Source organism: Patiria miniata, unplaced genomic scaffold (genome assembly GCF_015706575.1).
Source record: "Patiria miniata isolate m_02_andy unplaced genomic scaffold, ASM1570657v1 HiC_scaffold_11, whole genome shotgun sequence".
NCBI classification, from domain to species: Eukaryota; Metazoa; Echinodermata; class Asteroidea; order Valvatida; family Asterinidae; genus Patiria; species Patiria miniata.
In genome coordinates, this window is record NW_024037049.1 from 3686733 (window position 1) to 3714621 (window position 27889).

At 39.7% G+C, this 27889-nt stretch overlaps 1 protein-coding gene across 1 annotated transcript; it reads right to left on the reverse strand.

The window, feature by feature from the left end:
- Positions 1-427: 427 nt before the first annotated feature.
- LOC119742287 (WD repeat-containing protein 26-like) lies at positions 428-23310 on the reverse strand. Its single transcript, XM_038218270.1, has 13 exons — positions 22797-23310; positions 19099-19198; positions 18591-18647; positions 13746-13882; positions 10883-10980; positions 9159-9321; positions 8112-8250; positions 7039-7179; positions 5727-5846; positions 4446-4591; positions 3641-3849; positions 1514-1678; positions 428-466 (listed from the first exon to the last, which is right to left on the reverse strand). Exons 1-13 carry the CDS (start codon positions 23033-23035, stop codon positions 441-443), a joined length of 1740 nt encoding a protein of 579 aa, XP_038074198.1. The 5' UTR covers positions 23036-23310; the 3' UTR covers positions 428-440.
- Positions 23311-27889: the final 4579 nt, after the last annotated feature.

Consider the following 27889-nt stretch of genomic DNA (forward strand, 5'->3'; position numbering starts at 1 on the left):
CAGCGCGTTTGAATGTCTATCCCAGTGGTAGTCCCCCCGTGGTCTCCCCAAACTCTCCCTACTACCGTTGACGGGTACTTGTGCACGGAGCCCTTAACACAGCACCCATGGCCAGTTAACGCAAACAGTTGAAACAGTAGCGGAAATATGTTACACACAATATCCAGATCCTGAACTAACAACCCCATCTACACTTTTTTTTTTCTCTCTTCAAACAAGCAACGTAGCTCTCGAAGGTCTAGTCTCCACGTTAAAGTTGATCCCTCCTTAGCACTTCCTCTGACCGACTAAAAACATTTTGCGTATTAATATATATAAAAAAAAAAAACACGACAGGACACAAGTTGTCAAGTTCAGATGATAATGTCTTCATTGTGTGGTTGTCAGTTTTTTGACAGTTAGGGTGTGGGTTAATCCAAGCCACTCCCTGTAGGTTGACATCATACTTCCGTGCTACCGTCACCCTCTGAAACAGAACCAAAAATGTAAATACATGTAAAAAGTTTGCTTTTAAAAAAACACAGACAAACTTCAACAAAAATGTGAAACATACATTTGTATGAAAAATAGTTTGTGTATTGAGTAAAACTGTTAAAATAAACTCGTATATGTGACAAAACCAGTCACTTTCAGACCAATTTGTGAAAACTGGGATATTGGGCTCATTTGGTAAGGACATTGAATCAGCTTTCCGATAATGCACAGAATATGGCAATCAGACAAAATCTGACGGATTGAAAGGTATTTTCATTTCCCAATTTTCCGGCATTTAAGTAAGCGAGAAATTTGTCGTTAAAATTTCCCAAATGAACTCCTCAGTAAATTTACAAATTGTGAAGTGAAATGTATTTATTTATTCTAGCTCCTTACTAACAACATCCTTAATAACGACTGAGCAATGGAGTACCGTAGTGTGACGTCATTAAGTGTAGGAGTACGCGCACGTGTTGGTTCACGGGCTGAATCACGTGCTAATGTCTTTTACACACATTTTGTGCGCGTGACGTATTCACTTCGGTACTCCATGTCACTTGAATGCTGAGTGCACATAACATTTTCCTACTCTCTAGAGTATCTAGAAGTGACCCACACGAACACAGCTTTAAGTATTATAAGATGGAATATAATAGTTTATGCGGTACCCGCTGCTATGTACATCAGATTCGAACCGGCCACCCGATCCCGTTAGCTCGGTGGTCGAGTGGTAAGACATCTGCACTAGAAAGCAGGAGGTCGTGGGTTCGAGTCCCACCCGAGTGATTTTGTCCAACTTTCACTTGGGAGGTAACACACTGAGTATACAGTGTTTAAAAACGTCGGTGAAGGGCAAAAAACCTAATTTGACAGCTTTAAGTGCTACCACAGACACTCTGCATGCACAAAATCCTTGGTTATGGGTTGTACGTTTTCCATGTTAAACTGAGAAAATACTGTTGCAGTAAGCACAGACATAGAACTGAACCCTAAACTTCAATTTGTTCTTCAGTCCCCACCCTAGCCTGGGTTTCCTTACCCGACTCGTCCGGTCCCCAGACTCGAATGGTGCAGTCATCCGAGACACTGACCAGCATGTTAGGAAGCACTGGATTCCAGGCTACACAGTTGACTGTCCGCGTGTGGCCCTGCAGTACTGCGATGGGCATCTCATCTTTGATGTGCCATATGTACACGTTATTGTCTGCGCAGGGATAAAATAGACAGGTTGCACAATATGATACACCACCAAGCAATTGACCTATCGCTGTTTGCGAGTTAGCCACGCCACTTAGACAACCTTATGGAGTTTTTGTACACTAAGTTTTGTTCGTCTCAGATTTTGCGTATTTTGCGTCCATTTGTATATCATGTAATTGGACAATATTTCACAATCTGTGTTGACGCGATTCTAACGCAATTCTACCACGATAGGTCAATCGCCGCAAAGTGTCAACTTTTCAACTTCATGGAATTTCATTAGCTCAATTTTCCCTCTTGGCCAGATGTGTGCGAAAACCCTTTTAAAAAGGTATTAACAGAAACAACTTGGCAACATCTGCACTAAAGTGTTCAAATTTCTTGTGTTCATGGTATCTAGGTGACAATTGTGGTTACTAGTCGCTAGGTGCTTTGTGACCAACTCAAGTAGGGCCTTTAAAGTTTTGCCCATACTGCTTGTTTCCCTAATTCCACGTGTCTTAATGTATTTTGACAATATAATAGTCCGCCCAGAAATGTACCCTATAATACCGAATACTGCCATATTTATCTCCGGTTTCAGTAGCAGGAAACGACTGAGAATATTTCTACTCCCCCTGGATGGGATGCTAGTCCATCGCAAGTTGCTCCCCGGCTAATGCCGATACCCATTTATACTCCTGGGTGGAGAGAGGCAAGTGGGGGTGAAGTGGCTTGCCCAAGGACACAACATATGGCCAGCAGCTGGATTTGAGCCCCTGACCCTCTGATCATGAGTCGCGAACCCTAACCACTAGGCCACACTCCCCAATCACGGTATGCCGTAGACTCTCAAAATCCCCTCTCCCCTACTCTCATCTTGTAACTGTTGGGGGGGGGTACTTGTGTCCAAGCTAAGTCCATAGATAAAGCTATAGTCCATCATTTGCAGCTATCCGAAAAGTAACTGGCGTAATTATTGTTGAAACACATACTTGGTTGAAAGATAGTAAGGGAACTAAACTCCCTGTGAAATTATTCTTTCTGGCAAGCTGTCATTTTGAAGTAATCAACGAAAGAAGGCCTTTCCAACGGTGCTTCTTAAGACGCACCGTAGGAAATTTAAATTAGAAGTTTTTGTTATTCGGCGAAGCGCGCGCAAGCATTGGCACGACGCACACGCACTTGCTATAATTCGTCGGATCAGTGCGCGACATCGCGTAGCTGCAATCGGCTCAGTGAGAACGTGTCTCGGACGCTGAATTCAGGCCCAATTCAAAACATGATTCAGCAACTTTTGGATTGAAATTGAGATCCTAGAATGCTGTTTTTCTCGGAATATACAGCTGAAGCTGAGCTGAAACTTCATCAGGTTAGCTGTTCAGTACCCTTCTTTAGATTTTGAGCACTTGTGTTGCTTCAAACGAACAAAATACACAAATTACAAATGATGGACTATATCTTTAAAGAGGTTGTGGAATGCTTGAAGACATTTCCGTCATTTTTCGGGTATATGTAGCCTAAGGTGTGATGAAATAAAAACGACTATTGTTTCTGTCATAAAATGAGTACAAAAGGTACTTTTGACAGCTGTTTTTCAAGTCCTGTCATGCCTGTTTCGACCCGAACGTGCAATTTGTGTAAAAGTCGCCGTTGCGGGCAGCAAACAAAACACAGTAAATCGTGACGTAATAAACAGGACTCCCGATGCAGAGTAGCATAAACGAGTCCTGTTTATTACGTCATGATTTACTGTGTTTTGTTTGCTGCCCGCAACGACGACTTTTACACAAATTGCACGTTCGGGTCGAAACAGGACCTGAAAAATAGCTCTCAAAAGTAACCTTTGTACTCATTTCATGACAGAAACAATAGTCGTTTTTATTTCATCACACCTTAGGCTACATATACCCAAAAAATGACGGAAATGTCTTCGAGCATTCCACAACCTCTTTAATTTTCTGCCTGATTTTTGTCCCAGACTGACCTTCACTCCCGCTGGCGATGAACTTCTCATTGACCCCGCCGAAGCAGGAGTGGATGGTGTAGAACCCGTGGGTGACGCCCTGGAACTTCCGGACCAGGACTTTATCCTTGATGTCCCAGAGGTGGACGCCCTGGTAGGCCACGCTCAGAAGGGCCTGCCGCTGGTTGGAGCTGATGGTGAACGACATGATGGAATGGTCCTCTTGGATTCTAGAAATGTGAAGAAACAAAATGTGATCTTACTTATTGTATTTTAATACAATAATAGTCCTCCCAGAAAATTACCCTGTTATACCGCATACTGCTATATTTCTGTGTCGGTATGGGCTCCTTGCACAAGTAGTCCTTCAACGCCAGAAAAGGAGAGTTAGGGGAGGCCTAGACTGGTTCCTGGTCCATCCACTGCGTATTTTGCATGATCCAAAGTTATTGGGGGCAGGGATAAGTCTGGGAGTCCAACACGATGTCTGACACTCACGCGAAGACGCTGTGGCAAATAGCTTTGGCACATTCAGCAAGTCGTGCGTACTCAGGCGCGCTCGAACCAGTACAGTACAGTACGCACACGCTGTGTGTCCCGTCCACGGTGCTCTCAAACGTGGTAAAAATGCGCCCTCTTTTGTTGGCGCACAGTGCTCATACCATGGACTCTCCAAGTCCAATACCGCACAAGCCTGGAGGATTTATCACTGGCAAATTAGGGTAACGGGTCTCGCATGCAACAACAAAAACATGTTCAATTGTACGTAAAACGGTCTCGAGCTTTGAACGAAATAAAGTTGCTGCCTGATCTAAAACACACTTACACATGTTGATCTGTGAGGTCCTCAAAGTTGTATGCTCTGATGCGGTTGTGCGTATCGGCGGCCAGTACGATGTTAGTGTCTCCCTTGATGCAGAGGCTCTGCACTCGAACACCCTCCCAGGATTCCAAGACGTTACCATCTAAATCCTGTACCAAAAAAAAAAGAAAAAAAAGAATGAAAACTAGAGACCAATAGTCTGTTCTGCAACATATTCAACAGAACACTGGGCTGTTTCGGCTAGTGAGGAGCTGTAGGCAATAAAGAAGCGCTGTGTGCCAAGAATTAAGTTGATCAGATTTTTTTTAAATGCCAAAGTGGGTGTCTGAAAAGAAAATGTGTACAAATCGTATGGAGGAAATCTGAAAAAGTTTTTTAAAGAAGGACAAAAAATTCTTAACAATTACAAAGGCTATTTCGGCAAATTGCCGAAACAGCGGAAAAGATAATTGTTTTGATAGGGGAGAGGATACTTTTCAGTTTAATTTTTAATTTAGCTGAAATGGCAGCAAAAATGATAATCATAATCATAAGGCGGTTCTTATACAGCCCTGTATGCCAATATCTCAAAGCACTTCACAATATAGTCGGAAAAGTGGCATCGAAACAAACATGACAGTAATGTTAAAGGTATAGTCCATCATTTGTAATTTGTGCATTTTGTTCGTTTGAAGCAACAAAAGTGCTCAAGACATACAAGATCTAAAGAAGGATGCTGAACAACTAACCTGATGAAGTTTCAGCTTTAGCTGAATATTTCGAGAAAAACAGCATTCTAGGATCTTGATTTCAAATCAAAAGTTGCTGAATCATGTTTTGAATTGGGCCTGAATTCCAAGACATGTTCTCACTTAGCCGATTGCAGCTACGCGATGTCGTGCACTGATCCGACGAATTATAGCAACCGTGCGTGTGTGCCTCGTGCAAATGCTTGTGCGCGCTTTGCCAAATAACAAAACGAACTGCTAATTTGAATTTACCGTTGGAAAGGCCTTCTTTTGTTGATTTCTTCAAAATGACAGCTTGCCAGAAAGAATTATTTCACAGGGAGTTTAGTCCCTTACTATCTTTCAACCAAGTATGTTTTTCAACAATAATTGCGCCAGTTACTTTTTGGATAGCTGCAAATGATGGACTGTGGCTTCAAGCCACCATTACCATATTTTGCGTGTGGTTTCTATCCACATTTTGTGCAATAATTCCCTATTCCCTCATTCAGCCAGCAGCGTTTATAAAGCATCCATGTGCTATCACATCATGTCACCGTCTGGCACCTGTACTCACACACTGATAAAACTGTCCCCGGTTGCCTCCTGTGACAAAGCGTTTGCAGTCCAAATTCCAGGATGCGCTCGTTAAACTGTCCTCCGGTGATTGGCTGATCTTAGTTTTACTTTCCCCAGTCTGATAATGACAAAAATAAACAGTAAAAAAGCTACTTAAAAACTGTCAGTATAAACAATGGTTTAATGAAAATGGGGACTGAGTTAAAGGGCCCATGTAATGTGGTTTTTGAATGTAATCATTGGAAATGCACCTTCATGTCCCATTTAACCTTAATTTCAATTTTCGTTTTCCCATTTAAAAAGGGTATTTTGTTGCCATTTTTATGGTTTTATGCTAATGCAAATTTCCATATTCCTCATGTTCATGAGGAAAAATGTGATGTCATTTCAGTCAGAAACCTCAAGGTTACAGCTATTTCAGCACCAAAAGTTGCCAGAGCTTTGGATATTTCTCTGTCGTAAATGTTCTTTTCCTTTGGTGATTCGTGGTTGTGTCAGTACATGGCAGTACATGGCAGTAAGCAAACTTTTCTGACAAATATTTTCAATAAGCACATTCTGGGTTCACAGTTTGAACAGAAAACCCCTAAACTGAAACACCACTATAACGAACATGATGGGGTCCATAAAAAAAACATTCCCTATAGTGGTCGTTTTTTATAGTATTGTGCATTATGATTGACTTTACTTTTTCGGGAGCCAAATGTTTGTTACAGCGGTGTCTGTTTTAGTGGCGTTTCACTGTATCACCATTCAGATGACGAGGATTTATTCCGGTCGTGTATAAAGCAAATCACCCCCAAACTACGGTGTTTAGTTGTCCACGAGGGCACTACTTACCAGTTGGACCTATGATTGCACATTTCCTTAGCTATGCAAATAACAGCTAAAGTAAAAACGGGAATGCTACTATGAGCACTGAAAACACGTCCTACCGTCACGAGCGATAAAGAAAAAGAGGAATTACTAGCGCGGGCTCCGACTATTGTGGGCGCTGACGCAGGAGGGCGCTGTGGCATGCTACAGCAAATCTTTACTTCAGCGGTTATTTACGAAGCAAAGGAAATATGCAATTATAGGTCCAACAGGTAAGAAGCCAAAGAAGTGGACAAATATTTCACACTCATACAACTGAAAGAATCAGTTCATTCGGTAACAGATGGACTACTCCATTCCACTTGGCTTCACCTCATGGAATGGAACATTCCATCTGTCACCTCATGAAATTATTCTTACCATTGCACTCATAAACATTCCTTCATCAAATCAAACTGCAGAAGAATTGCCAAGCTGTTTTTAGAACTTCATACCTCTACATTCCAGACCCACAATTCGGAGCACTCCTCTGGACCACAGGCTATTAGATACTTGCAGTCTGGGCTCCAGGCTAGGAAGGAAACGCCGTAGGAATGGCCTTCCAGGGTTTTAATGGCTTTCAACTCTAATGTTTCCTGCATAGTAAAAACAAAAAATTGCACAATTTAAACACCTAAATTGCCTGACAAGGGAGAAAAAGGTCCCTGCTGTAGTACACAAATAAGGGAATAAATGTGTGCTCCGGAGGTTTTTATCACTCTGTTTAAGACCACTTAGAGTCTGGGTGCTGATAATTACCCGAGCCGGAGGCGAGGGTAATTATCAGCACCCAGACTCTAAGTGGTCTTAAACAGAGTGATGAATACCGACGGAGCACATATTTATTCCCATTCATAAATACCTTTTCGGTAAAAAAAAAATCAAATAATTTGTTCAAAAAATCCCGATTTTGTTCAACAAGTTCACTTCATGCTTTTTGAAACATCCCTTTAGCAAAATAATGGAGTGTTCAGCTGGCGAGTAAGATGTAAACAACCCTTTTATGGAGATTGACGCGCGCGTAACATGTTCTGCGCGATGTCACGCAGAACGCACCTGGGGCGTTGCGTTTTGAATTTAGAACTATAAAATTCTGACTCGCTTGTAGTGTTGCGCATGCCTACGTGAGGATTGTGAACGTTCAACCAATGAAACGGTAAGAGGCACTGGATTTTTAGGAGTCCACATTTTATTGTGACACTGGAAAAGTGTTTAAGACCAGCTGGCCATGTCTTTATCATCCGTTTAAGACCGGCCACGTGACGGGCTCTCGACCAATAGGAATAGCTAAACTGTCCGAGGTATTTATGAATATAACATAGTTTGAGGGTGGATAGTCAATATTAGTTCCCTATCTCTGGACAATAGCTAGCACTATGCTTTCGCCATTGAAGGGGCCTTCATGCTAGAACTGATAGCATGGATTGGTTTATAGCTTTCTCCAAGCTTGTGCACTATAGTGCCATTGGAGCTTTTGAGGAAAGCTTGTTTTCATTACCAGAAACAAACGAATAATATTAATAATTACCTTATTAACATCCCAAATGATGACGGTTGTGTCTTTGGATCCCGTGGCCAGCTTAGTACCATCAGGTGAGAATTTACAGAACCACACCTCGTCGCAGTGGTCGGGCAGGACTTGCCGGGACTTGGAGGGAAACTGGTTCCTGGAGGATGGGAACAAAATTAAAGATCAACCAACTTGGTGAAAAAAATTTCAAGACCAATCCAATCACTCACTACGGACTCGATCACTGTAAGAAGTAGAGTCATGTCTGGGTTCGCAATGCTTTAAAGCCAGAGTCCATCATTTGCAGCTATCCAAAAAGTAACTGGCGTAATTATTGTTGAAAAACATACTTGGTTGAAAGATAGTAAGGGGACTAAACTCCCTGTGAAATTATTCTTTCTGGCAAGCTGTCATTCTTAAGAAATCAATGAAAGAAGGCGTTTCCAACGGTGCGTCTTAAGAAGCACCGTTGGAAATTTCCGTTAATAGCTCGTTATTTTATTCGGCGAGGTGCACGCAAGCGTTGACACGACGCACACGCGCACACACAGTTGCTATAATTCGTCAGATCAGTACGCAACATCGCGTAGCTGCAATGGGCTCAGTGCGAACGTGTCTCGGACACTGAATTCAGGCCCAATTTAAAACATGATTCAGCAACTTTTGATTTGAAATTGAAATCCTAAAATGCTGTTTTTCTCGAAATATACAGCTGAAGCTGAGCTGAAACTTCATCAGGTTAGTTGTTCAGCACCCTTCTTTAGATCTTGAGCACTTTTGTTGCTTCAAACGAACAAAATGCAGAAATTACCAATGATGGACTATACCTTTAAAGGTTTTACTAACAAACCGGATATGCCTTTGAAAAAGAAGTGTATCCTCCTATTAGACCCGTTCCACCTGTCAATCAAACAGCGCGCATGGACCAATTACATCGCAACTTTTAGTCAGGTGACCCCGGTCAAACTCAGCCACAAGTTCTGAGAAATGTACACAATTCAAAGGTGGGCGGGGCTCATGGCCAAATCTGGGACCGTCCATTTCTCATCCTCCTCGTAATCTTACCGACTACATATATGATCGTGCAGGAGTGAAATAGACTGAAGGGAATCGTCGTTCTTGATGGCGGTGTTGTGGTAGGGACAGCGGTGTTTCTGTAGCTCCACGGCCTGACTGAGGAGGGTGTATAACCGGCGCGGGGGTAGCATCACAGATGGAGGCAGGAAGGCTTAGGATAGCAAAAATATAACAAAGGATTTAAGGAAGGATATTTAAACAGGTAGAGAGCTTGATGGTCTCAAATGCTTGCTTTTTCTTGAAGTGTTATCAGCAACAGCAGTTATAATGTAATTTTTTTCAACACAAATGTGATGCGATCAAGCTACACAAGTCGTTTGTCGACCCTAGTCAAAAAAATTTCTATTACCGATTTGAAAAGAGCACCATCTCAGCATTACTGCTGTGAAAACCGCATGCTGATACCATCTTTAGTTCAAAAATTATGGAAGTTAGAACATCAAGAGATGTGATAAAGTGATGTGATGAAGTTTCCAAATAAAAATTCCAGACAAACAACTCATTTAGCTTCATCACATCACAAATATTATTAGTTATCCCATGAGCGGGAGTGCATTTTCCGTGTTCCACGAGCGCAAGTGGGACAACAAATTTATTTTCAAGCAAACACGCCACTTTTGAATTCACGATGAATACTGTGCAGCAATGGTACCAAATCGCTTCGCGTAAGCTTAGAATAGCGCAATATGCGGATTGCTGTATGGGCCCGTGGCCATGCTACAGGGTTTTATATGCAGCATGGCTTGTTGCCATGGATCGACTTATCAGGATGGAGGATTCAAGTTGACTTGAAAATAATGGTATTTGCATCAAAATAACAAAATTAATCTAAACACTGGACTTACTGGATAGAACTACAGCTATGTTGCATTCGACTGGTCAAATGACAGATAGTGGAGCGAGTTATTTTATTCAGTAAGTCAACCATTTTTTCTGATTTGCTTTGTTTTTCTAGCTACTCCAACTTAATGATTGAGAATATACATTGTCATTGGCATTTGAATTATTGGCATATACAGGGTGAGTAAACGAAACCTACATGTCGGGACTATTGTTTTATTGAAGTTCTGCATGTAGCACTTTCAAAATCTAGGACATGAAAGCCCAATTCATAAACTTTCTTTCCGTACAAGAATCTTTCAATCACTTATGTACTTTTCAAGTTACAGAATTTTAAACACAACAATTGTTTTAAAGTTCTGTGCACGGATCACAAAAAAAGGTGTGCGTTCTTTTAGCAAAACGAAAACAATTCACACACATCCCTATGTGATTTGTTTTGCTGAAAGAATACTGAACTTTTTGGTGATCCGTGGACAGAACCTTAAAACGGTGGTTGTGTTTAAAATTCTGTAACATGAAAAGTACGTAAGTGATTTGAACGATTCTTGTACTAAAAGAAAGCTTATGAATTGGGCTTTTATATCCTATATTTTGAAAGTGCTACATGCAGAACTTCACGAAAACAATGGTCCCGACGTTTGGGTTTCGTTTTTTTTTTACTCACCCTGTATACTTGTATTATTTATTCATTCTTTCTTATTATCATCACCATTGCTATCTTCATCCATGTCCCTTTATTATAACAATGACTGCCAGCGTCGTTTGTCATCAACAACACTCCGTTACATGTATCATCAACCCAATTTGCTGCTGGACACATTGGGTCTTTCCTTTACAGAGTTTGTTATGGGGTCCTTCCTTTTAAATACCTTGGAGTTGCTCCATTAGTTTTGTCCTGGAAGCGTTGCCCTTCCCGGCCCAATCTGCTCTCCTATGGAGCTCATCTTTGCTTGTGCACATCAGAAACCTGCAAAGATATTCATTAGGAACATTGTAAGGAAGGTACTACATGTAAATTGAAAAGGCTTGGGTGATCCAAATGGAGCTCTACGCACAAAATGGCTCAAAATCAAAAGAAATAAACAATAGGAGAAATGAGCACTAGGTTGGAAATCGCCATATTCCAGTACACTTGGGCAAAGCCAAATTTTGAAGGGGTGTTCAACGTTTTGTTTTTCACGTGAACCAAAATCCGTAAGACCTGTTCTACACCTTTCCCCAAGTGTTTTTGTTCTACCAAACATCTCTAAAACCTAGTTTCATCCTATTTTATTATTTGAAGGTTTATTCACTGTAATACAACAGCCAGATTTTTTTAAACGCTATTTTCTCAAAAATTGGTTGAACAGCTTCAATCTAGTTGGCAGCCTATATTTCTGTTGCTCAGAAATCAGTACTCTACAATATATGATTAGAAATGGCTTGTACTGCAGAATCCATACATAAAAATATGTCAATTCTTCAAAAGTCTGACTTTAAGCTCATTTTGTTGTAACGGATCACAAATCAATTTAAAACGGCGCCCGGCTTAAATAAGACAAGCCGACATATGATGTCATAAAGCATCCAACAGGCAATTTAATCATAAGGCTGCAGTGAAGGCGATTGCAAGCTTCTTCCGACCGCCTCCTGTTCCTTGCAAAGCCGACAATCTGGCTTGGATTTTACACTTCCCATATTCATTTCCCAACAGGTGCTGAACAGACTGTCGGCAGGTACATGTACGTGTAGGAAGGCAAATTAATTCCACAGCCAATTACCCCAGTAGAGCTGTGCAGTGCTCAATAATTTATTATTCGAATATTCTCAACTTCACTTGATCGAATATTCGAAATGCATTGGTCAAGTGTAACAGTCCAGCACCCGATTTTAGAGAGTTATGACATGTAACACGTCGCAACTCGCGACGTGTCGTATGATCCATTTCACGAAACTTGCGATGTGTTATACGCGTCGTGAGTTCCTTGACATGCTTGACAACGGCTAAAAACAAGTCCCAAATTTAAAGCTATAGTCCATCATTTGCAGTTATCTGAAAAGTAACTGGCATAATTATTGTTGAAAAACATACTTGGTTGAAAGATAGTAAGGGGGCTAAACTCCCTGTGAAATTATTCTTTCTGGCAAGCTGTTATTTTGAAGTAATCATTAAAGATCTTAAGACGCACCGTTGGAAATTTCCGTTAGTAGTTGGTTTTTTTATTCAGCGAAGCGGGCGCAAGTGCTGACACGACCCACACGCGTGCGCAGTTGCTTTAATTCATCGGATCAGTGCGCGACATCGCGTAGCTGCAATCGGCTCAGTGAGAACGTGTCTCAGACGCTGAATTCAGGACCAATTCAAAACATGATTCAGGAACTTTTGATTTGAAATTGAGATCCTAGAATGCTGTTTTTCTCGGAATATACAGCTGAGCTGAAACTTCATCAGGTTAGTTGTTCAGTACCCTTCTTTAGATTTTGAGCACTTTTAGTTGCTTCAAACGAACAAAATGCACAAATTACAAATGATGGACTACATCATATATATCTTTAATGACGTGTCTAGTGGTCATCGCAAAATAAGACGCATTCTTTTCTTGGCCAGTTTTATGCCATAACAAAATACATAAACAAGACTATAATACCGAGACAATGTGTGTGAAGTTGTTAATAGAAAATGCATTGAATAATTATGAATTAGCCTTGAATATTGCAGTTGAAATTTCAAATGAAGTACGTGTACTGACGAAAAAAAAGCAAAGAGCTTATCAAAATAATATAAAGAACAGGTTAACAGAATGGCTGATATTTGACCGATTTTAATCCCTCCTATTGTTTGATCAGTCACAGACAGTCAACAATTTAATCCTGTTCCCCTACCATGCCTTTTACACAGGCTAGTCACCAACAGTCATGTATATCATACTTCATGTAGGCACTGTGACAGTCAAATTCCATCAACAGACAAAAGCAGGTGACCGGTAGGCACAGCTGGCTTATCAATCTCCTACAGTCAAAGCACAGCTATATCAGGTTTCATAACAATCACAGCCAGTCAATCCTGCTTGATGAAGGGAGGGAGCACTGAAACTGTTAAAGACAGTCACTTGATTTATTCTGAGTGCTGGGCAGGCCTTGATGCTGACATTGCCAGCCAGAGAGTTGAGCTAATAGTCCTCTTGGAACCTCTCAAATAATGGCTTTCGACAAAAGTGTAACGTCGGTGCCGGGCCGCCGGCAGAGGGCGCCAGCATGGACCCACGGTGCAACCGTAGCGTTGGGACCCTGCTGCTTGGCCAGGGAGACCCGTTGCCGGACTGCGCTGACTCAGTAATGGACATTTTGGTATGAAGTTTTGTTTCTTGTTGTGAGTTGTAAAAGGAGAGAGCCTCGTGTAAGAAAGTGGCAAGAATAAACGGCCTAGAGCCCCAAAATCCTGAAGAATAGTGTCTGTGTAAGTTTCCTCTGAGGTGTGAAAACCCAAGATCTGGTCGACGTTACAAAAGTGTGGCATTTGACAAGCATTAAAACCACGCAACTTATTATACGACTGAAATAACATTACAGACATTTTTCACCATCTCCTCGAGATTGCTCACATTTATCGAATATTTGTATTGAAAAAGTGCTTTTCGGATATTCTGTTGATGATATTTGAATATTTGGTATATTCATCACAGCCCTACAGTCAAGGGGTTTAAAAAAAAAAATTGCAAAAAAAAAAAAAAAACCCTTCATGAGAGATCTCACCCGCTCAGCACATGGACTCTGTCTGTGTTGAATTTGAGAGGTGTCAGCTCTTGGCGTAAACACTGCAGCGCTTCCAAGATCCGACTCTCCTCCAGATACTCCAGGTATTTCTGCTCAAGAAGCAGGAACTTCATCTTCTGTTCAGGAAATTGTGGCAAGGATAAAAAAAAAATTAAAAATTTGAAATAAAGTAAAATTTGGACTGTATGAAAATAACTGATGAGCACTTGTGTAACATTGTTTTAATAACATAATGGGGAGCTGCCAACATAGCAATGGATAGCTCAGTTGGTACGAAAATGTAGAGCACTGGAAGGGTAATCCAAAGGTCGCTGGTTCAAACCCCACTGCGGTCAAGTTCTTAGATCAACTTTATATTTTTTGTTTATTCCCGATAAATCCTTAAAGCCATTCCTGGAGTGGTTGTGATCGATACAGAGATTAACAGGCAGGTTGATTTCCAAAATTTCACATGACAGAGGATTTTTTATGCAAATGCGAGGCGAATAAGACGTCAGGAAGCATTCACTGGGAACTTCGCCAGATTTGAAATGCGTTTAACTTTTGTGAATTCATAGCAAGATTTGATATGACGTCACAAATTAGTGGTCGCATTTGCGTTCCCACTGAGTAGGAACCAGCTTTTAAATTGAATATGCACAAATATAGTGTCCTTAGATATGCATAAATGTGTAGTGTTTACGTATGTGTATAGGGAATATATACAGTAGCTTCAAAGTCAGTAAAACTTGGCATACTTATTACTGTTAAGTGTTATGATAATAGCGCCCTCTTGTGTTACACTTAGTTAGTCATACACGAGGTCACTAGAGCTAGACTGAGACGGGAACATGACCCTAACTTCTTAGACGAATGTATCTAAAGAACTGTCTCTGTGTCATTCAATTATATCATTAATTGATCTCAGACTTAGTACCGCACTCTCCAAGACAATACTTATAATGAAACATTGGGAACAGTCCATGCGCTATTGAAAGCATTGAGGCAAATTTCTGACGTCTGCCGGATGGAAAGCATTTATGAATTATTCCAAACTTTCGGACTTGTACGAATCACAATACTGGTGATGGGCATACAATTCAAAGAATGGAAAAGTTGTCGCGACAAGAGTTTGAGATCGGAATGTGTAGTTATACTCACTGTTCTTTGTTAGGTCTGCTTAGTATGATTTTCTTTCCACTATACTTTTCAATATCCACCCTTGAAAAGGCAAAGCTGCATATGTACATTGTACATGTTGATGTGCCATGGATAAATCACAGGGACATGTATTGTTGCGAGTGATACGTATACCTGTTGATGCACTAACATTGACAGGGGTACGTGTACTTTGAAAATACCTCCAAGCTCATATGGGCTACATTTTTCAAGAAAAACATTTTTGTCAACAATTGTCTGTCATGGTTGGAAAGCCTGGCATAGTAGGCCTATTGCCCGGAGGAATTAATTCCTAAAAAATGTGTCCCAACTCCAACTAGAAATTACATGCATGATGCACGTCAAGGGAGGTCAGGGAAACTATATTAAAACCACGCGAACTATGAAAACGTTCAGAAATTCCTCACCACGATCAACAACCAGGTATATAATGTGCAACAACCTTAAAGGTTCATGTAGATGTACATGTACATTTGTAGATGTACATGTCCATAGGATTAATTTGCTTTTTGTGCATTTGTTTTCGTTTGAAGTAATAAAATTGCTCAAAATCTTAAAGGGAATGTACAACATTTGCTTTTGATGCAATTTTCAGAAATAAATGTATTTGGAGGATTAGTATGTTGTAGCAAATATTGTTAAACTGACTTGTTTCACGTTTTGGGCTTGTAGATGCTGGAAAAACCAAGAAAACCTATCATGCTTTTGTAGTCTGGTTCGACATTATTGGTTGGCGATATTTTATCCGTTGCTTACTACATTATTTCGTCAGAATATCGAACCAGGAAATTGAAAGGGAAACTTTGACGTGTTTGCAGACATGTATCGCACAACTTTCATGCACATTTTTTTGCTTGTCACAGTGATTTTTGTGTGGTAGGAAGAATAAAAACATAAACCCAGATTTTTTTTCAAGCTCTGGAGAAATTGTACATTGTGGTGGGATGTTTGTGGCAAAAAAAAAAAAAAAAAAAAAAAAAAGGAGAACTGCCTTCAAATGTGTATTTACCGGTACAGGGTGAGTCAAAAAAGCAGAACCCAAACCCCCAAACTATATTTCATATTTAAAAAAATATGTAGCACAAAACATAATAATGACTGGAAAGCCAATTTCATAAGCTACTTTTAGATGAAAACATTACTGAAATCGCTCGATCCGTTCAAACAATATCTCCATTTAAACATAATGACCCTAAAACCTCTTTCATCGAAAAATGTGATTTCAGGAATCGTCGTCACAAATTGCCTTTAAACATCACCGGCGATAAATTCTCAGTTTAAAAGTTAAAAATATTCAACAAAGTCTTTTTGAAGGCCCATCTTTTTAAAAAAAGTGGATATGATAAATCATATTGTTTGCCTAACCAGGGTTATTCATAAAGATATTGTGCACTGCAGTTGTTGGCAGTTGTTGAAACAAGTATTCTGTGTCATTTGCTTTGTTGTTCCAAACAGGCAGAATACACAATAAACTGCTCTTGTTGGAAGAAACAGGTTTTAGGGTCATTGCGTTTAAATGGTGATATTCTTTGAACGGATTGAGCAATTTCAGTATTTGTTTCATCTAAATGTAGCTTATGAAATTGGCTTTCCAGTCATTATTATGTTTGGTGCTACATATTTGTTTAAATATGAAATATATATGTGTTGGGGTTTGGGTTCCGCCTTTTTTGACTCAGCCTGTACAAATGTATTGAATAATGTTTACATGTGAATAGGTAAACTACACATAAAGTGTCTCAACTTCATTAAACCATTGCTATGACGTCACACTATTGTTAAAAGAGTGGATTCGGATCTACGAATCTCTTACACTGGTCACAAAGTGTGGATTCGGAACGACGAATCTTTAGTAAAGTGTGGATTCGGAATTACGAATCCACACTTTGAACACGTCGGACAATTGTTCTCCACAATGAGCATGAATAGGACCATCTGCGTGAACATTTGCTTTCCGAAAATTACCAATGAATCTTCAATGGAAGATTCTCCGCCGTCACTGCAAAAAAAACTACTTTTAGTCAGAAAGAAATTTGCGCCTCGTGAATTCTTAAATTACGAATCCACACTTTCTCGTGTATTCTCCTTAACAGAAACCAGTGTCAATTCCCTTTTTTTATGCACGATCATTACAATGCAGGATACGTTACAGCTCACATGCAATATATGCCAGCAATAAACACATACCGATATACATACATGTACCGTACACAGAACATGCTGGTACCGATACATGTACTGGTACAGAAGGTGGCAATTTCGCATATTTACATGTAATTTAATAAGGATGTAACCATTTGTCCAGGTTGGGTGTGTGTTGTTTTTCTTTTTTTAGATAAACCCTGTTATATCGCAGGATGACATGCATGAACAAAAAATTCTTGGTTATAGCAATCTGTCGTAAACTGTTAACCCTAACCGCCCTGAATCCTCCAAAATCCTTTTTGCAAATTGGAGGAATTTGCAGGATTGAGGTTACATGGCAAAAGTGCGTTGCTGATTTCGGAGTACGCACTGTGTCAAGGTCTTAGGCCGGACCTTGTGTTGTTTATGCTCAGCCGTGCATAAATTTAGTCCTTGATTATACTTGACATCCTCCGCACTGCTCCAGGATGTCACTGCCTCTGCCTCAGCCTATTGACAGACATAGCCGGAGGATTTTGCAGGATTCAGGCAGTGGTCATCCCTCCATGGACCATATTCAAGAAATAACGGAGGAATTTGCAGGATTGAGGCTACATATGCTATTTTTCCAATTGGCCAATTGGAGGATTTTGCAGGATTGAGGCTACATCCTAGCAAAAAGGCCTAGGGAGTTAGGGTTAATGAATGAGAAGTATCTTTATAGTGTAATGTAGCTCATGGAATTGCATGAACCATTAATTTTGTAGGATCTCATGTTTGTGGCATTTTCACCCAATTTCTAGAGCAACAAAAATGGCTCACTGTTTAATATACAAATACAACATGGTTTGTCGGGGAAGTAGTGAAAACTAATGACCCCGAGGTGTTGGATGATTGGGACTATCTCCCAATCATCCAACACCGAGGGATCATTTGTTTTCACTATTTCCCCGCAAAAACATGTTGTATTTGTTTTACTATACCTCATAAATATTCATCAGGCAGCTGCCATATTTCATTCGTCCACTCCACCATGTTTTTGATCGTGCAGAAATAATGGGGTCCGACAATTTCTGTGTAATCTGCAGCTAAAATGTATAGCCTCTAAAAGATTTCAGAAGTACTTGTATATGTACAATTGACCTTTCGCAGTTTGCGAGTTGGCCACGCCCCTTAGACAACCCTATGGAACGTTTGTACGCTAAATTTTGTTTGTCTCAGATGTTGCGCGTTCCGCGTCCATTTGTATATCATGTAATTGGACAATATTTTACAAGCTGCGTTGGCGCGATTCTAATGTGATTCTACCGCGATAGCTCAATTTTGTTAATGTTAATAACATGTAGATCGAGTTGCAGATAAGTCCTCACAAATCCATCACAAGGCATCCAGTTTCAAGTCAAATGACAAGCTCTTCAAGTGAACTGCGACAAAGGCATGTGTTTTAAATCCTGTTTTACAAACAGGATTTAAATATTGAGTGGCCATTGTCTGGTACCTGTACTTCAACTCATACCCAGGTCCCTGCTATCCAGCGCTTACCATAAGACTCTGTGGACAGGTCATCTGGGGTTTCAGTTCCTCCAAGTCCTCCTCTGCCTGTTTGGCAAAAAGGACAGAAAATTTAAAAAAATGTTTGTCACCTTAATTTTTAAAATTTCTGTGCCAACACCGAACACTTTTAGGACTTTTTAAAAAAAAAATTTTCAATGCAGTTACAGGATGATATCAGAAGTAATTTTCTTGTTCTTTGAGTTTCATTTTATTGGAAAGGTCTTGTTTCTAATCAATAACACCAAAATCTCATTTTTTTGTTTAAAAACTCTAGGCTCTTCACTTATTTGGCGGAGCCGGATCACACGATATCAGGTCACACATTGCTAAAAAAGATTTTCTTACATTTAAGTTTAAGAAATTAGTTCTTGGTTTGAAGAACTGTTTTCTTGCATCACTCCCTAGCAAAAGTTTTTAGGAGTGAGACTTATTCTTGAACTAAAGATTTTTTCCACTTTGAAGAATATCCTTTTTAGCAGTGCATGACTGAGCCTACCTTGCCAAACTCCCCAGCCATGACATGGGCGCGGAACTTGGATGCTGAGGGGTCTTCAAGCCGACAATCTGATTCGATCATCAGCTGATCGACAGTCTGACTGCATGGGAGATGAGAAGAAAAGAAAAAAGGCGACTTTAATCAAATACAGGAATTTTGAAAGTTTGAAAAAGGTGTTATACATTGTAGGTGTTAATTGGTTAAAGGGAATATACATCATTTGCTTTTGCTGTAATTTTCAGAAATGGATGGAATTGGGGGGTTGGAAATATATAGCAAATATAGTTACACTGACTTTTTTGAGGTTTTGGGTTCGAAAATGCTATAAAAACCAAGAAAAACAATCATTTTCCTGTAGTCTGGTTCCCTGACTCCATTTAAGAAGAAACAGAGCAGTTTACATATATTGGGGAATTGTAAGGTCAGGGAACCAGTCTAGCTGGCTTGTACCCATTCATAGGTGTGTAATCGATTGCAAACAAGTGCGATGGTCAACTAGGGCCAGTAGGACTATTTGAAAAAAAGCCAGTTTTTTCCAACGCTGATCAGCCGATCAGCGTTGGAAATTGATACAAAAATACCACTTTTCTTGAAAATGACAGTATACCAGGTGCCATGATTTTACAGGATGCTTTACACTGTCATTCACTAACAGTCCAGCAAGGTATTTCAAAATGATTTGGTAGTTTTATTTTTTGATGTTTGCAAATGTTGTATTTTCCCTTTAAGCACTACAATACATTTACCAGGGAAGGTACCGTACTGAACGTAGAACTTAATTTTTTAGATCAAGAGAGTAGGCCCTACTAAGTTCATTAAAAAAATAAAGGGCATATTTCCAAACTATGTTGGTTTTTATTGAAAAATGAGCGGGTTTTTTTGGTATTGATTAAACACATGAGATGTGAATATAAGTGAAAAAAAACTTGCAGAACTAAACCTGATGAAAAAAATCACAAGAACCTGTACAATGCATGATCCCAGGAAATCATGATTATTGCTATGGGAAGGAAGTTTGGATAAGTGATTTCCCTGGTGGGCAAAGGTGGGGGAGGGTGGTAGTGATCTGATTCCAACAATTGTAATGGGAGGAAAGATTTATGGTGGTTGGAGATGTTAGGGGAATTTGGGTACATGGGGGCCTTGGAAAGCATCTAGAATTCTAGATCATTTGCTTTTCACGCATTTTGTGAATTTCCAATATAACACCACTCAAACTCTGCGTGCAAAACCTAACCTGTTGAATTTCAGATTGGCAGGATTACACTTTTCAATAAAATGGTAACACGTTAAATTTTGACCACGAAACACGATTTCATCCATAGCACTCTGTATTTCCAAAAATCAGTCAATTGACTGATTGTTGAAAATCAACTACATGTAGACATACATGTACATACATTTCTTGATATATTCTCAACCCCCTACTGTTTGAACAGTCACAGACAGTCAAACAATCCATCCACTTCCCCTGCTGGTAAACTCAGGCCAGTCACCAACACTCAGATCATATTTCTACAGCAAGCACTCTGACTAGTCAACTTCAGGCAACAGTCAGCTGTGGTGGCACAGCTGTCTTATCAATCACAGTTTAAGCATAGCTGTATCAAGCTATAAACAGTCACAGCCAGTCAACCCTGCTTTATGTGGGCTGGGAGCTCTTAAGCGTTGAAAACAGTCACTTGATTGATTTTGACTGAAAGGACAACTTTGCACAGAATGTATGTTTGCGCAGGAGAGTTAATGACAGCAAGCCAGACGGAATAATTTCACCAGGTGTTTAGTATTAGTATGACCTTTAGACTTCAGATTTTTGATAATTTGGTAGGTTACTTTTGGGATAAATAAATTAATGCAAATGATCCCACGTACAAGTAAATGTATGTATGCCTTTGACATCTTGTTTTGCCAAATGGAACCAGTTCCCACAGGTCAACTCAAGTCTTTGTTTCAAAATGCATTAACTTGGTTCAAAGGTGAATCAAGTTAATTATTCATTACACACAGTACACAAATTGAGAGTCGTACATGCATGTACATGTATATGACTTGCATAAATTTACACAGGTCTACATGTACATGTACAACTAGATGTACGCCACATGTACAAGGGTCATTCAGAGTCTATAGCAATTACACACGTTGCAATCACTGTGAATGGGGTTTGTGTGACAAACTGTGACAAACAAAACAAAGACAGGCATTTACACATACAATGGGTTGGCCATAATTGTGGTGGATTCTGTTGTCATACAAATAAAACACTAATAATCAGGATTCTGGTCGCCATTTTCAATCATCCTGGTTGAGTAATTTCACTCTCCAATTATACTTTTCTACTAGAAAGTATAATGCAATATTTATTAGTGGCATTTTTTTTCCTCTGTTTTCTTTTTTTTTTTTGCTTTAAAAATGCTGAATAAACAACAGGAAACTGGAGTTGAACAAGTTTCATTGTTCGACAACTCTCAGACCGCAATAAATCCAAGAAGTATTCTTTCCGCCCAAGCATTGTTCTCTACATCATACATGGTGTATTGTTGAATTTTTTTCTGAATGAAAAAACTGAAACAACCCCTCTATTAATATTGAACAACATAGTTGCATGTATACATGCACATCACGGCATGTATGTATGATGTACAAATATATGCACACCGAGAATGTACATTTGTAGTTAAATGTGAAAGCACAATCCAGTACTGTAGCACATGTAAGTTGGGTCCAAGTTACTCGGACTAGCCTCAACCTAGTAGTTTGGCTCCAACTTCCTCGATTCCAGCAGAATCCTAACGTTACAAACCCTCATTTTTGAAGAATAAATCTGAAAGGGTCAAGGTTAATAATTATTAACCCTAACCCCTTGGGCTCTTTTACTAGAAAGTATCCTGAATCCGCCAAAATCCATCAATTTTGCCAAGCAAAAAAATGTTGGTGGCCAGTGAGTCCATCAGAATCCACCATTTAGGCGGGAGTAAATATGTTGAGATCCTGAATCCGCCAAAGTCCCCAAACAGCTAAATATTGAGGTATCCTGAGACCATCTAAATCCTGCAGTTTCTCTAGGCTTACAATCCTAAATCCATCAAAATCCCCCAGTTTGTGCAATATGGGGGTATCCTGAATCCGCCGAAATCCCCCAAAACAGGGGTGTGGATTTTGATGGATTCAGGGACGTTAGGGTTAATATAGTCAAAAAAGGGTAGGGTTAGTGGGTTTACAAATCTACATGTAGTGTATACATGTAACTAAATGTACAAGCAGTATAAGTCATTGGTTTATTACTGACAATCATTTTGCTTTTTGATTTAATTATTTAGCACTCATGGTTTATCTTTCTATGTGTTGCATGTGTAATGAAGACAAATCTCATTTTAACTTAAAGGTCCAATTGGCCTAAATGAAATTGCAATTGAAACAAATTGAAATACTGGCTTCTCCTTTTTTCAAAACACTCCAGAAAAAAATGAGGAAATAGTGTGAATCAATTATGTTGTGACTGCTTTGTTAACCATGATATTGTTAACGCCTTATTTGAACATATAAACGTGTTAAATCTCTTCTTCTTTTACATGTTCTACGATTCAATGAATCAAAACAGCACAATTTTTTGATCATTAAATTTGATGGCAGCATAGTTTATGGGGTAAGCGTTTATGGCATGTTGTTATTGTTATTGTTTGGACCAGGCAACTTACGTCAGGCCTAATCCCTTCAAATGCTGCCCTATGAGTCTCACAATGTCTCTGTCGCATTGGGACAACTGCTTGGCACGGGGATTGCGAGAGATTCCTTCGGCCGAAGAGGACGGCCCGGCGCCACTGCTGGCCGCCTCAACACCGTTGCTGATGACCGGTTCGGGGGCCATATTGGCCCCGTTGCTGTTGAGTACGCTCGCGTCTCCATTGTGCACCGCTGCGGTCGAGTTGGCTTGCATTGCGGCGGCAGAAAGGCGTTGTTTTTTCACCGGTGGAGGAGACAACCCACCGTTGTCTGAGTCCGATGACGATGCCAGTATTGCGACCCACTCAAAGACAAAGGAATTTTAGCACATGGCGGAAGTACAAAAGGGTATAATTCTCGGATTTGTTTACAGTTTCTGTGTCCGGGAGCAAACCAAAATCTATATCATTAGTCGTACATTAGTCGTATACGTGCACAGTTCCGTAGCCTGCACGTACGTACGTACAATAAACGCGTATTACGCATGCACATGTAATGCGGGTCGTATCAGCACATAAACAGCTGCTATACACTGGTGTGACGTCATCCCAGACATCAATACATTCACTTGGGTATTTAAATGTGCCTGTTTGACCCATTTATGCAAAAGTAGTTTATAAGTAGTTACTAAAAAAAAGTTATCCTGCATCATATCAATTTTCATTTGTACAACCAATATCACAAATCATTAACACTGCCTAATGACCATCATAATTCACTACAAAAAAGTACAAGTACTATCTGCAGCCGTGTGAACATCATACATCTTTAATTTCACACAAAATTAAATGACACGAACCAATTTTTCTCAGTAATAAACTTCTTTTATTTTGATCAGGGAAAACTTATTTCTTCATTTTTTTTTACGGAGAGCAAAGTTTTACAAATCCCCACTTCTTTTCTTTTAATGCAACTCCATTTACTCTGAGTTAAGTTTAGCTTCAGAAGAGGATTCCATTTTCAAAGTGAGGTGGAAAATAATTAAGACGTATTTTTCAATTTTTGGTTTTTCAATTGATTTTGTTTTCTTCAAAAATGTACATGAACACCTCATGGAGAAATGACACCAAAAAAATATAAAATAAAGGTGAGCAAATTTAGTCAGGAAAATTGAAGATAAAAAAGCAAAACCTAATTTCAAGGGAAAAAAAGGTAAGATAAACATGTACATACAGCAATTTACAAGTAACATTTGCCAAGGCTGATCTGGAAAATGAGGTTTCCATGTTATGTCAAATAAAAAGGCAACTAACGATTCAAGCAAAATAACTATTTTTACTTAAAATATGAAAAACAATTTGCAATCTTGTGACAATTGTATAAATTCAAGGAAGCAACATTATTACATTTAGGCTTGCCATAGACTGCATTTAAACAAGGGTGTCTATGTAAAATGTATTTACATCATATCATCCCAATGAAAAGTATCTAATAAAAATATGGTGGGATTGAACCTTTTGGTGTTTGATTTGGCAGTACATGTATTTAATTTTACAGAATTTATAACACCCATCCCTACACCAAGAAAAACTATTGAGAAGAGGTAAAGTAGACACTGAAATCAACACAAATCAAGGGTGAATTAGGATTGTTCTTTAAAAGGGAATGTACATCATTGGCTTTTGCTGTATTTTTCAGAAATTAACTAGTTGAGGGGTTAGTATAATAGATCAAAATATTGTTACACTGACATGTTTGAAGTTTTGTGTCCGAAAATGCTGGAAAAACCAAGAAAAACACAAATGTGCAAGTAGTCCGGTTCCCTGACTCCACTAAAAATGAAATGGATCAATTTATAGGTGCCGGAAAATTGTAAGGTAAGGGAACCAGTCTAGCTGACCTGCACCCGTTCATGAACATGTTACCAAAAGCAAACACAATTTGGACTGAAACAAATGGTAAAAATTGAGCAGTTGTTGAAAAATAGTTAGGTTTTTCCAACGGTGGTCGGCCGACCACTGTTGGAAATGTATACAAAAATACCATTTTCTTGAAAATGACTTCACACCAGGTGCCATAATTTTACAGGATGCTTTAGACAGTCATTTACCAACATCTTAGCAAGGTATTTCGTAAAACCTTGGTAGTTTTATTTTTCGATGTTTGCAAATGTTGTATTTTCCCTTTAAGACTTTGCAGATTTAAGTCGAAGCATCTGACAAAAATATTTTAAAAAAACAGATGTATTTTATTTCTTTGATGGTAGTTGAAAGTTGGGGATAATCCTATTAAGTAATATAGGCAATGCTGTCCTATCTTTCAGTTCCATACTGAGATAACACAAGAAGTCGGAAATATCCAAATAATGGACTACCAGTTTGTATAGCCCTGTTGAGCTCTCATGTTGAGGCACCATTAGAGAACAAGACGCAAGAAACTGACTAGACCACTCTGTTATATCGTGTGTTCGGATGCTGTAACTTCATTGGTCTAGGACGGCCACATGTCTGGACAATAAAAATGCATGTCACACACTGAGGGTGATATCACACTTTCAGCGTTGCCCGTTGCGCGCGCATGTGGAACCTGCCGGCGCGCTAGCTTTGCGCAATGAAAACTGCAACGTCAAACGCTTAGTCTCATGTCTAGTTGTAGTTGGACATTCAGTTATCAAATGTAACATCGCAGTGGTTTAATTTATTTCTCACACGGTAAGTTACAACCATTAATCTTTTTGAGTTATTGACACGATATAACAAAACAATTATTGACTGCTGTGATGTGGGATATGCCGTTTTCAACCCCCTCGAACGCATAGTTCTCCTCGGGTGCTATGCGCCCCTCGGGTGTTGAAAACGGCATATCCCACATCACAGCAGTCAATAATTGTTGAATGGTTTCTACAGTAACTGCAGTGTATAATCGCTCATTGTAATGGACATGCATTTTGCTATTTTCAATTTAATATGACCATGTCGGATGGTACTAATGTGAACTGAATTGACAATTTACAACTTGTCATAAGAATCGTTTTGAAATTGTATTTCCGGTTAATAATATTACATTTTCAATGTTTTTTCTTAAAGAGGTTGTGGAATGCTCGAAGACATTTCCGTCATTTTTCGGGTATATGTAGCCTAAGGTGTGATGAAATAAAAACGACTATTGTGTCTGTCATGAAATGAGTACAAAAGGTACTTTTGAGAGCTGTTTTTTTAGGTCCTGTTTTGACCCGAACGTGCAATTTGTGTAAAAGTCGTCGTTGGGGGAAGCAAACAAAACATAGTAAATCGTGACGTAATAAACAGGACTCGTTTATACTACGCTGCATCGGGAGTCCTGTTTATTACGTCACGATTTACTATGTTTTGTTTGCTGCCCCCAACGACGACTTTTACACAAATTGTTCAGGTCGAAACAGGACCTGAAAAACAGCTCTCAAAAGCACCTTTTGTATTCATTTCATGACAGAAACAACAGTCTTTTTTATTTCATCACACCTTAGGCTACATATACCCGAAAAATGACAGAAATGTCTTCGAGCATTCCACAACCTCTTTAACAGACATCCAAACCAACACTCTCCCTCTAGTGCTGTTGATGCAAGGACTTTTCTATGCAGGTATTGCAAGCCACAACCAACACATTACTGCCTGCTAGACAGGATCAACAATAAATTGGTAGAACTATAGAGGGAAGCACAACTATAATGCCTGTAAAATTATATATATATTGCTGATAAGCCAGGGTTGCAGGAAAACAAAGGTTTTTTTGGCATAATTAAGATCAAGGCACTTTCGAAATTAAAACAAACACTACAGAATTTGTACAATAAAATCTTACAAGTATCACATGATTTAGGCATGTCCAAAACATGTATGAATCATGTTCAAAAAACATAAAACTTAAATCTGTCGGGAAAACATTATCTTAATACCTCACTTTAAGGATGGCCAAAAATAATAATGGATGTTTAGTGTACTCATTTTCCTGATATTAAACGATACACAAACTCATGAGTAGTATTTGACAGCATACTGACCAGAACGTCGAGTTTATACCTCTGGTTCTTTTCAGAACCATTCCAGTGTGAGAAATTATTCCCGCATGGTGTTTCTGTAAACCTGTCATTCATTAGTAAAGCCTCAAATCTCACTTAGCACAGTCCAACACAGTAGGGCCTGTCTCAATTCATATCCAGAACCAGTTTCGGACAAGTTGCAGACATTGTATCAGTTATCCTCATCATCTCATCTTCCTATACTGTGCAGAAACCTCCGCTGGAGTATACTCGCACATGATGTATACACATCCTTCCTGCCAGAAACACCGGGGCAAACCCCTTCTCTTAGCGATAAGCGTTTCTGGGTTCTTTTACGTGCGTTAGGCCTTATACAACACACGGGACCTACAGCTTTACGTCCCATCTGAAGGACGAAGCAAGAATGGTTAAGTACCTTGCTTAAGGGCACAAGTGTCCGGGCCCGGGCTCGAACCCACGCCACTGTTGCCTCTGAAACACCAGAGCATGAGTCCGGTGCTCTTAACCGCTAGGCCATGACACTCCATTCGTTGCAGGATTCTTGACAACTTCCCCGCAATATTCCCGCACCGAAGTATTGGTGAGTCAAGCTGTTGCTAATGTAAATTTCCCCGGAACATGTCCGGGACAAATGCAGAGCTTCTTCTGGACAAAGTGAATGATTCTACCCGCAACTTGTCCGGAACTCGTCCCAGATATGAATGGAGACGGGCCCATACTAGCAAAGGAACACGGTGGTTCCTTTTGTTGACAAAGTTTGCAGGAAAGAGAACTGCACATGTAATGGGCTGGATTTGAATACAAAGCCGCATCCAAATCTCATGTCTAGATGCTGTTGATCTCATGTCTAGGTCCTCGTCAATTGCAACTATGTAGAGAAATGCTGAAAACAGACATAGCCATAACTTTTGGGCGTTTTGGGCATGGCAAAGTGTTTCACCAATACAGAAGCAGTTAGCAAAAGGCCAGCACGGAGCAAGACTCGTGATAAAAATACACACAATTTTTGCGAAGGGAATACAACTGCATTTTAAAACATGATTTTAACAGGTAACAAACGTGAACTGGACAAACCATTGCATCTTT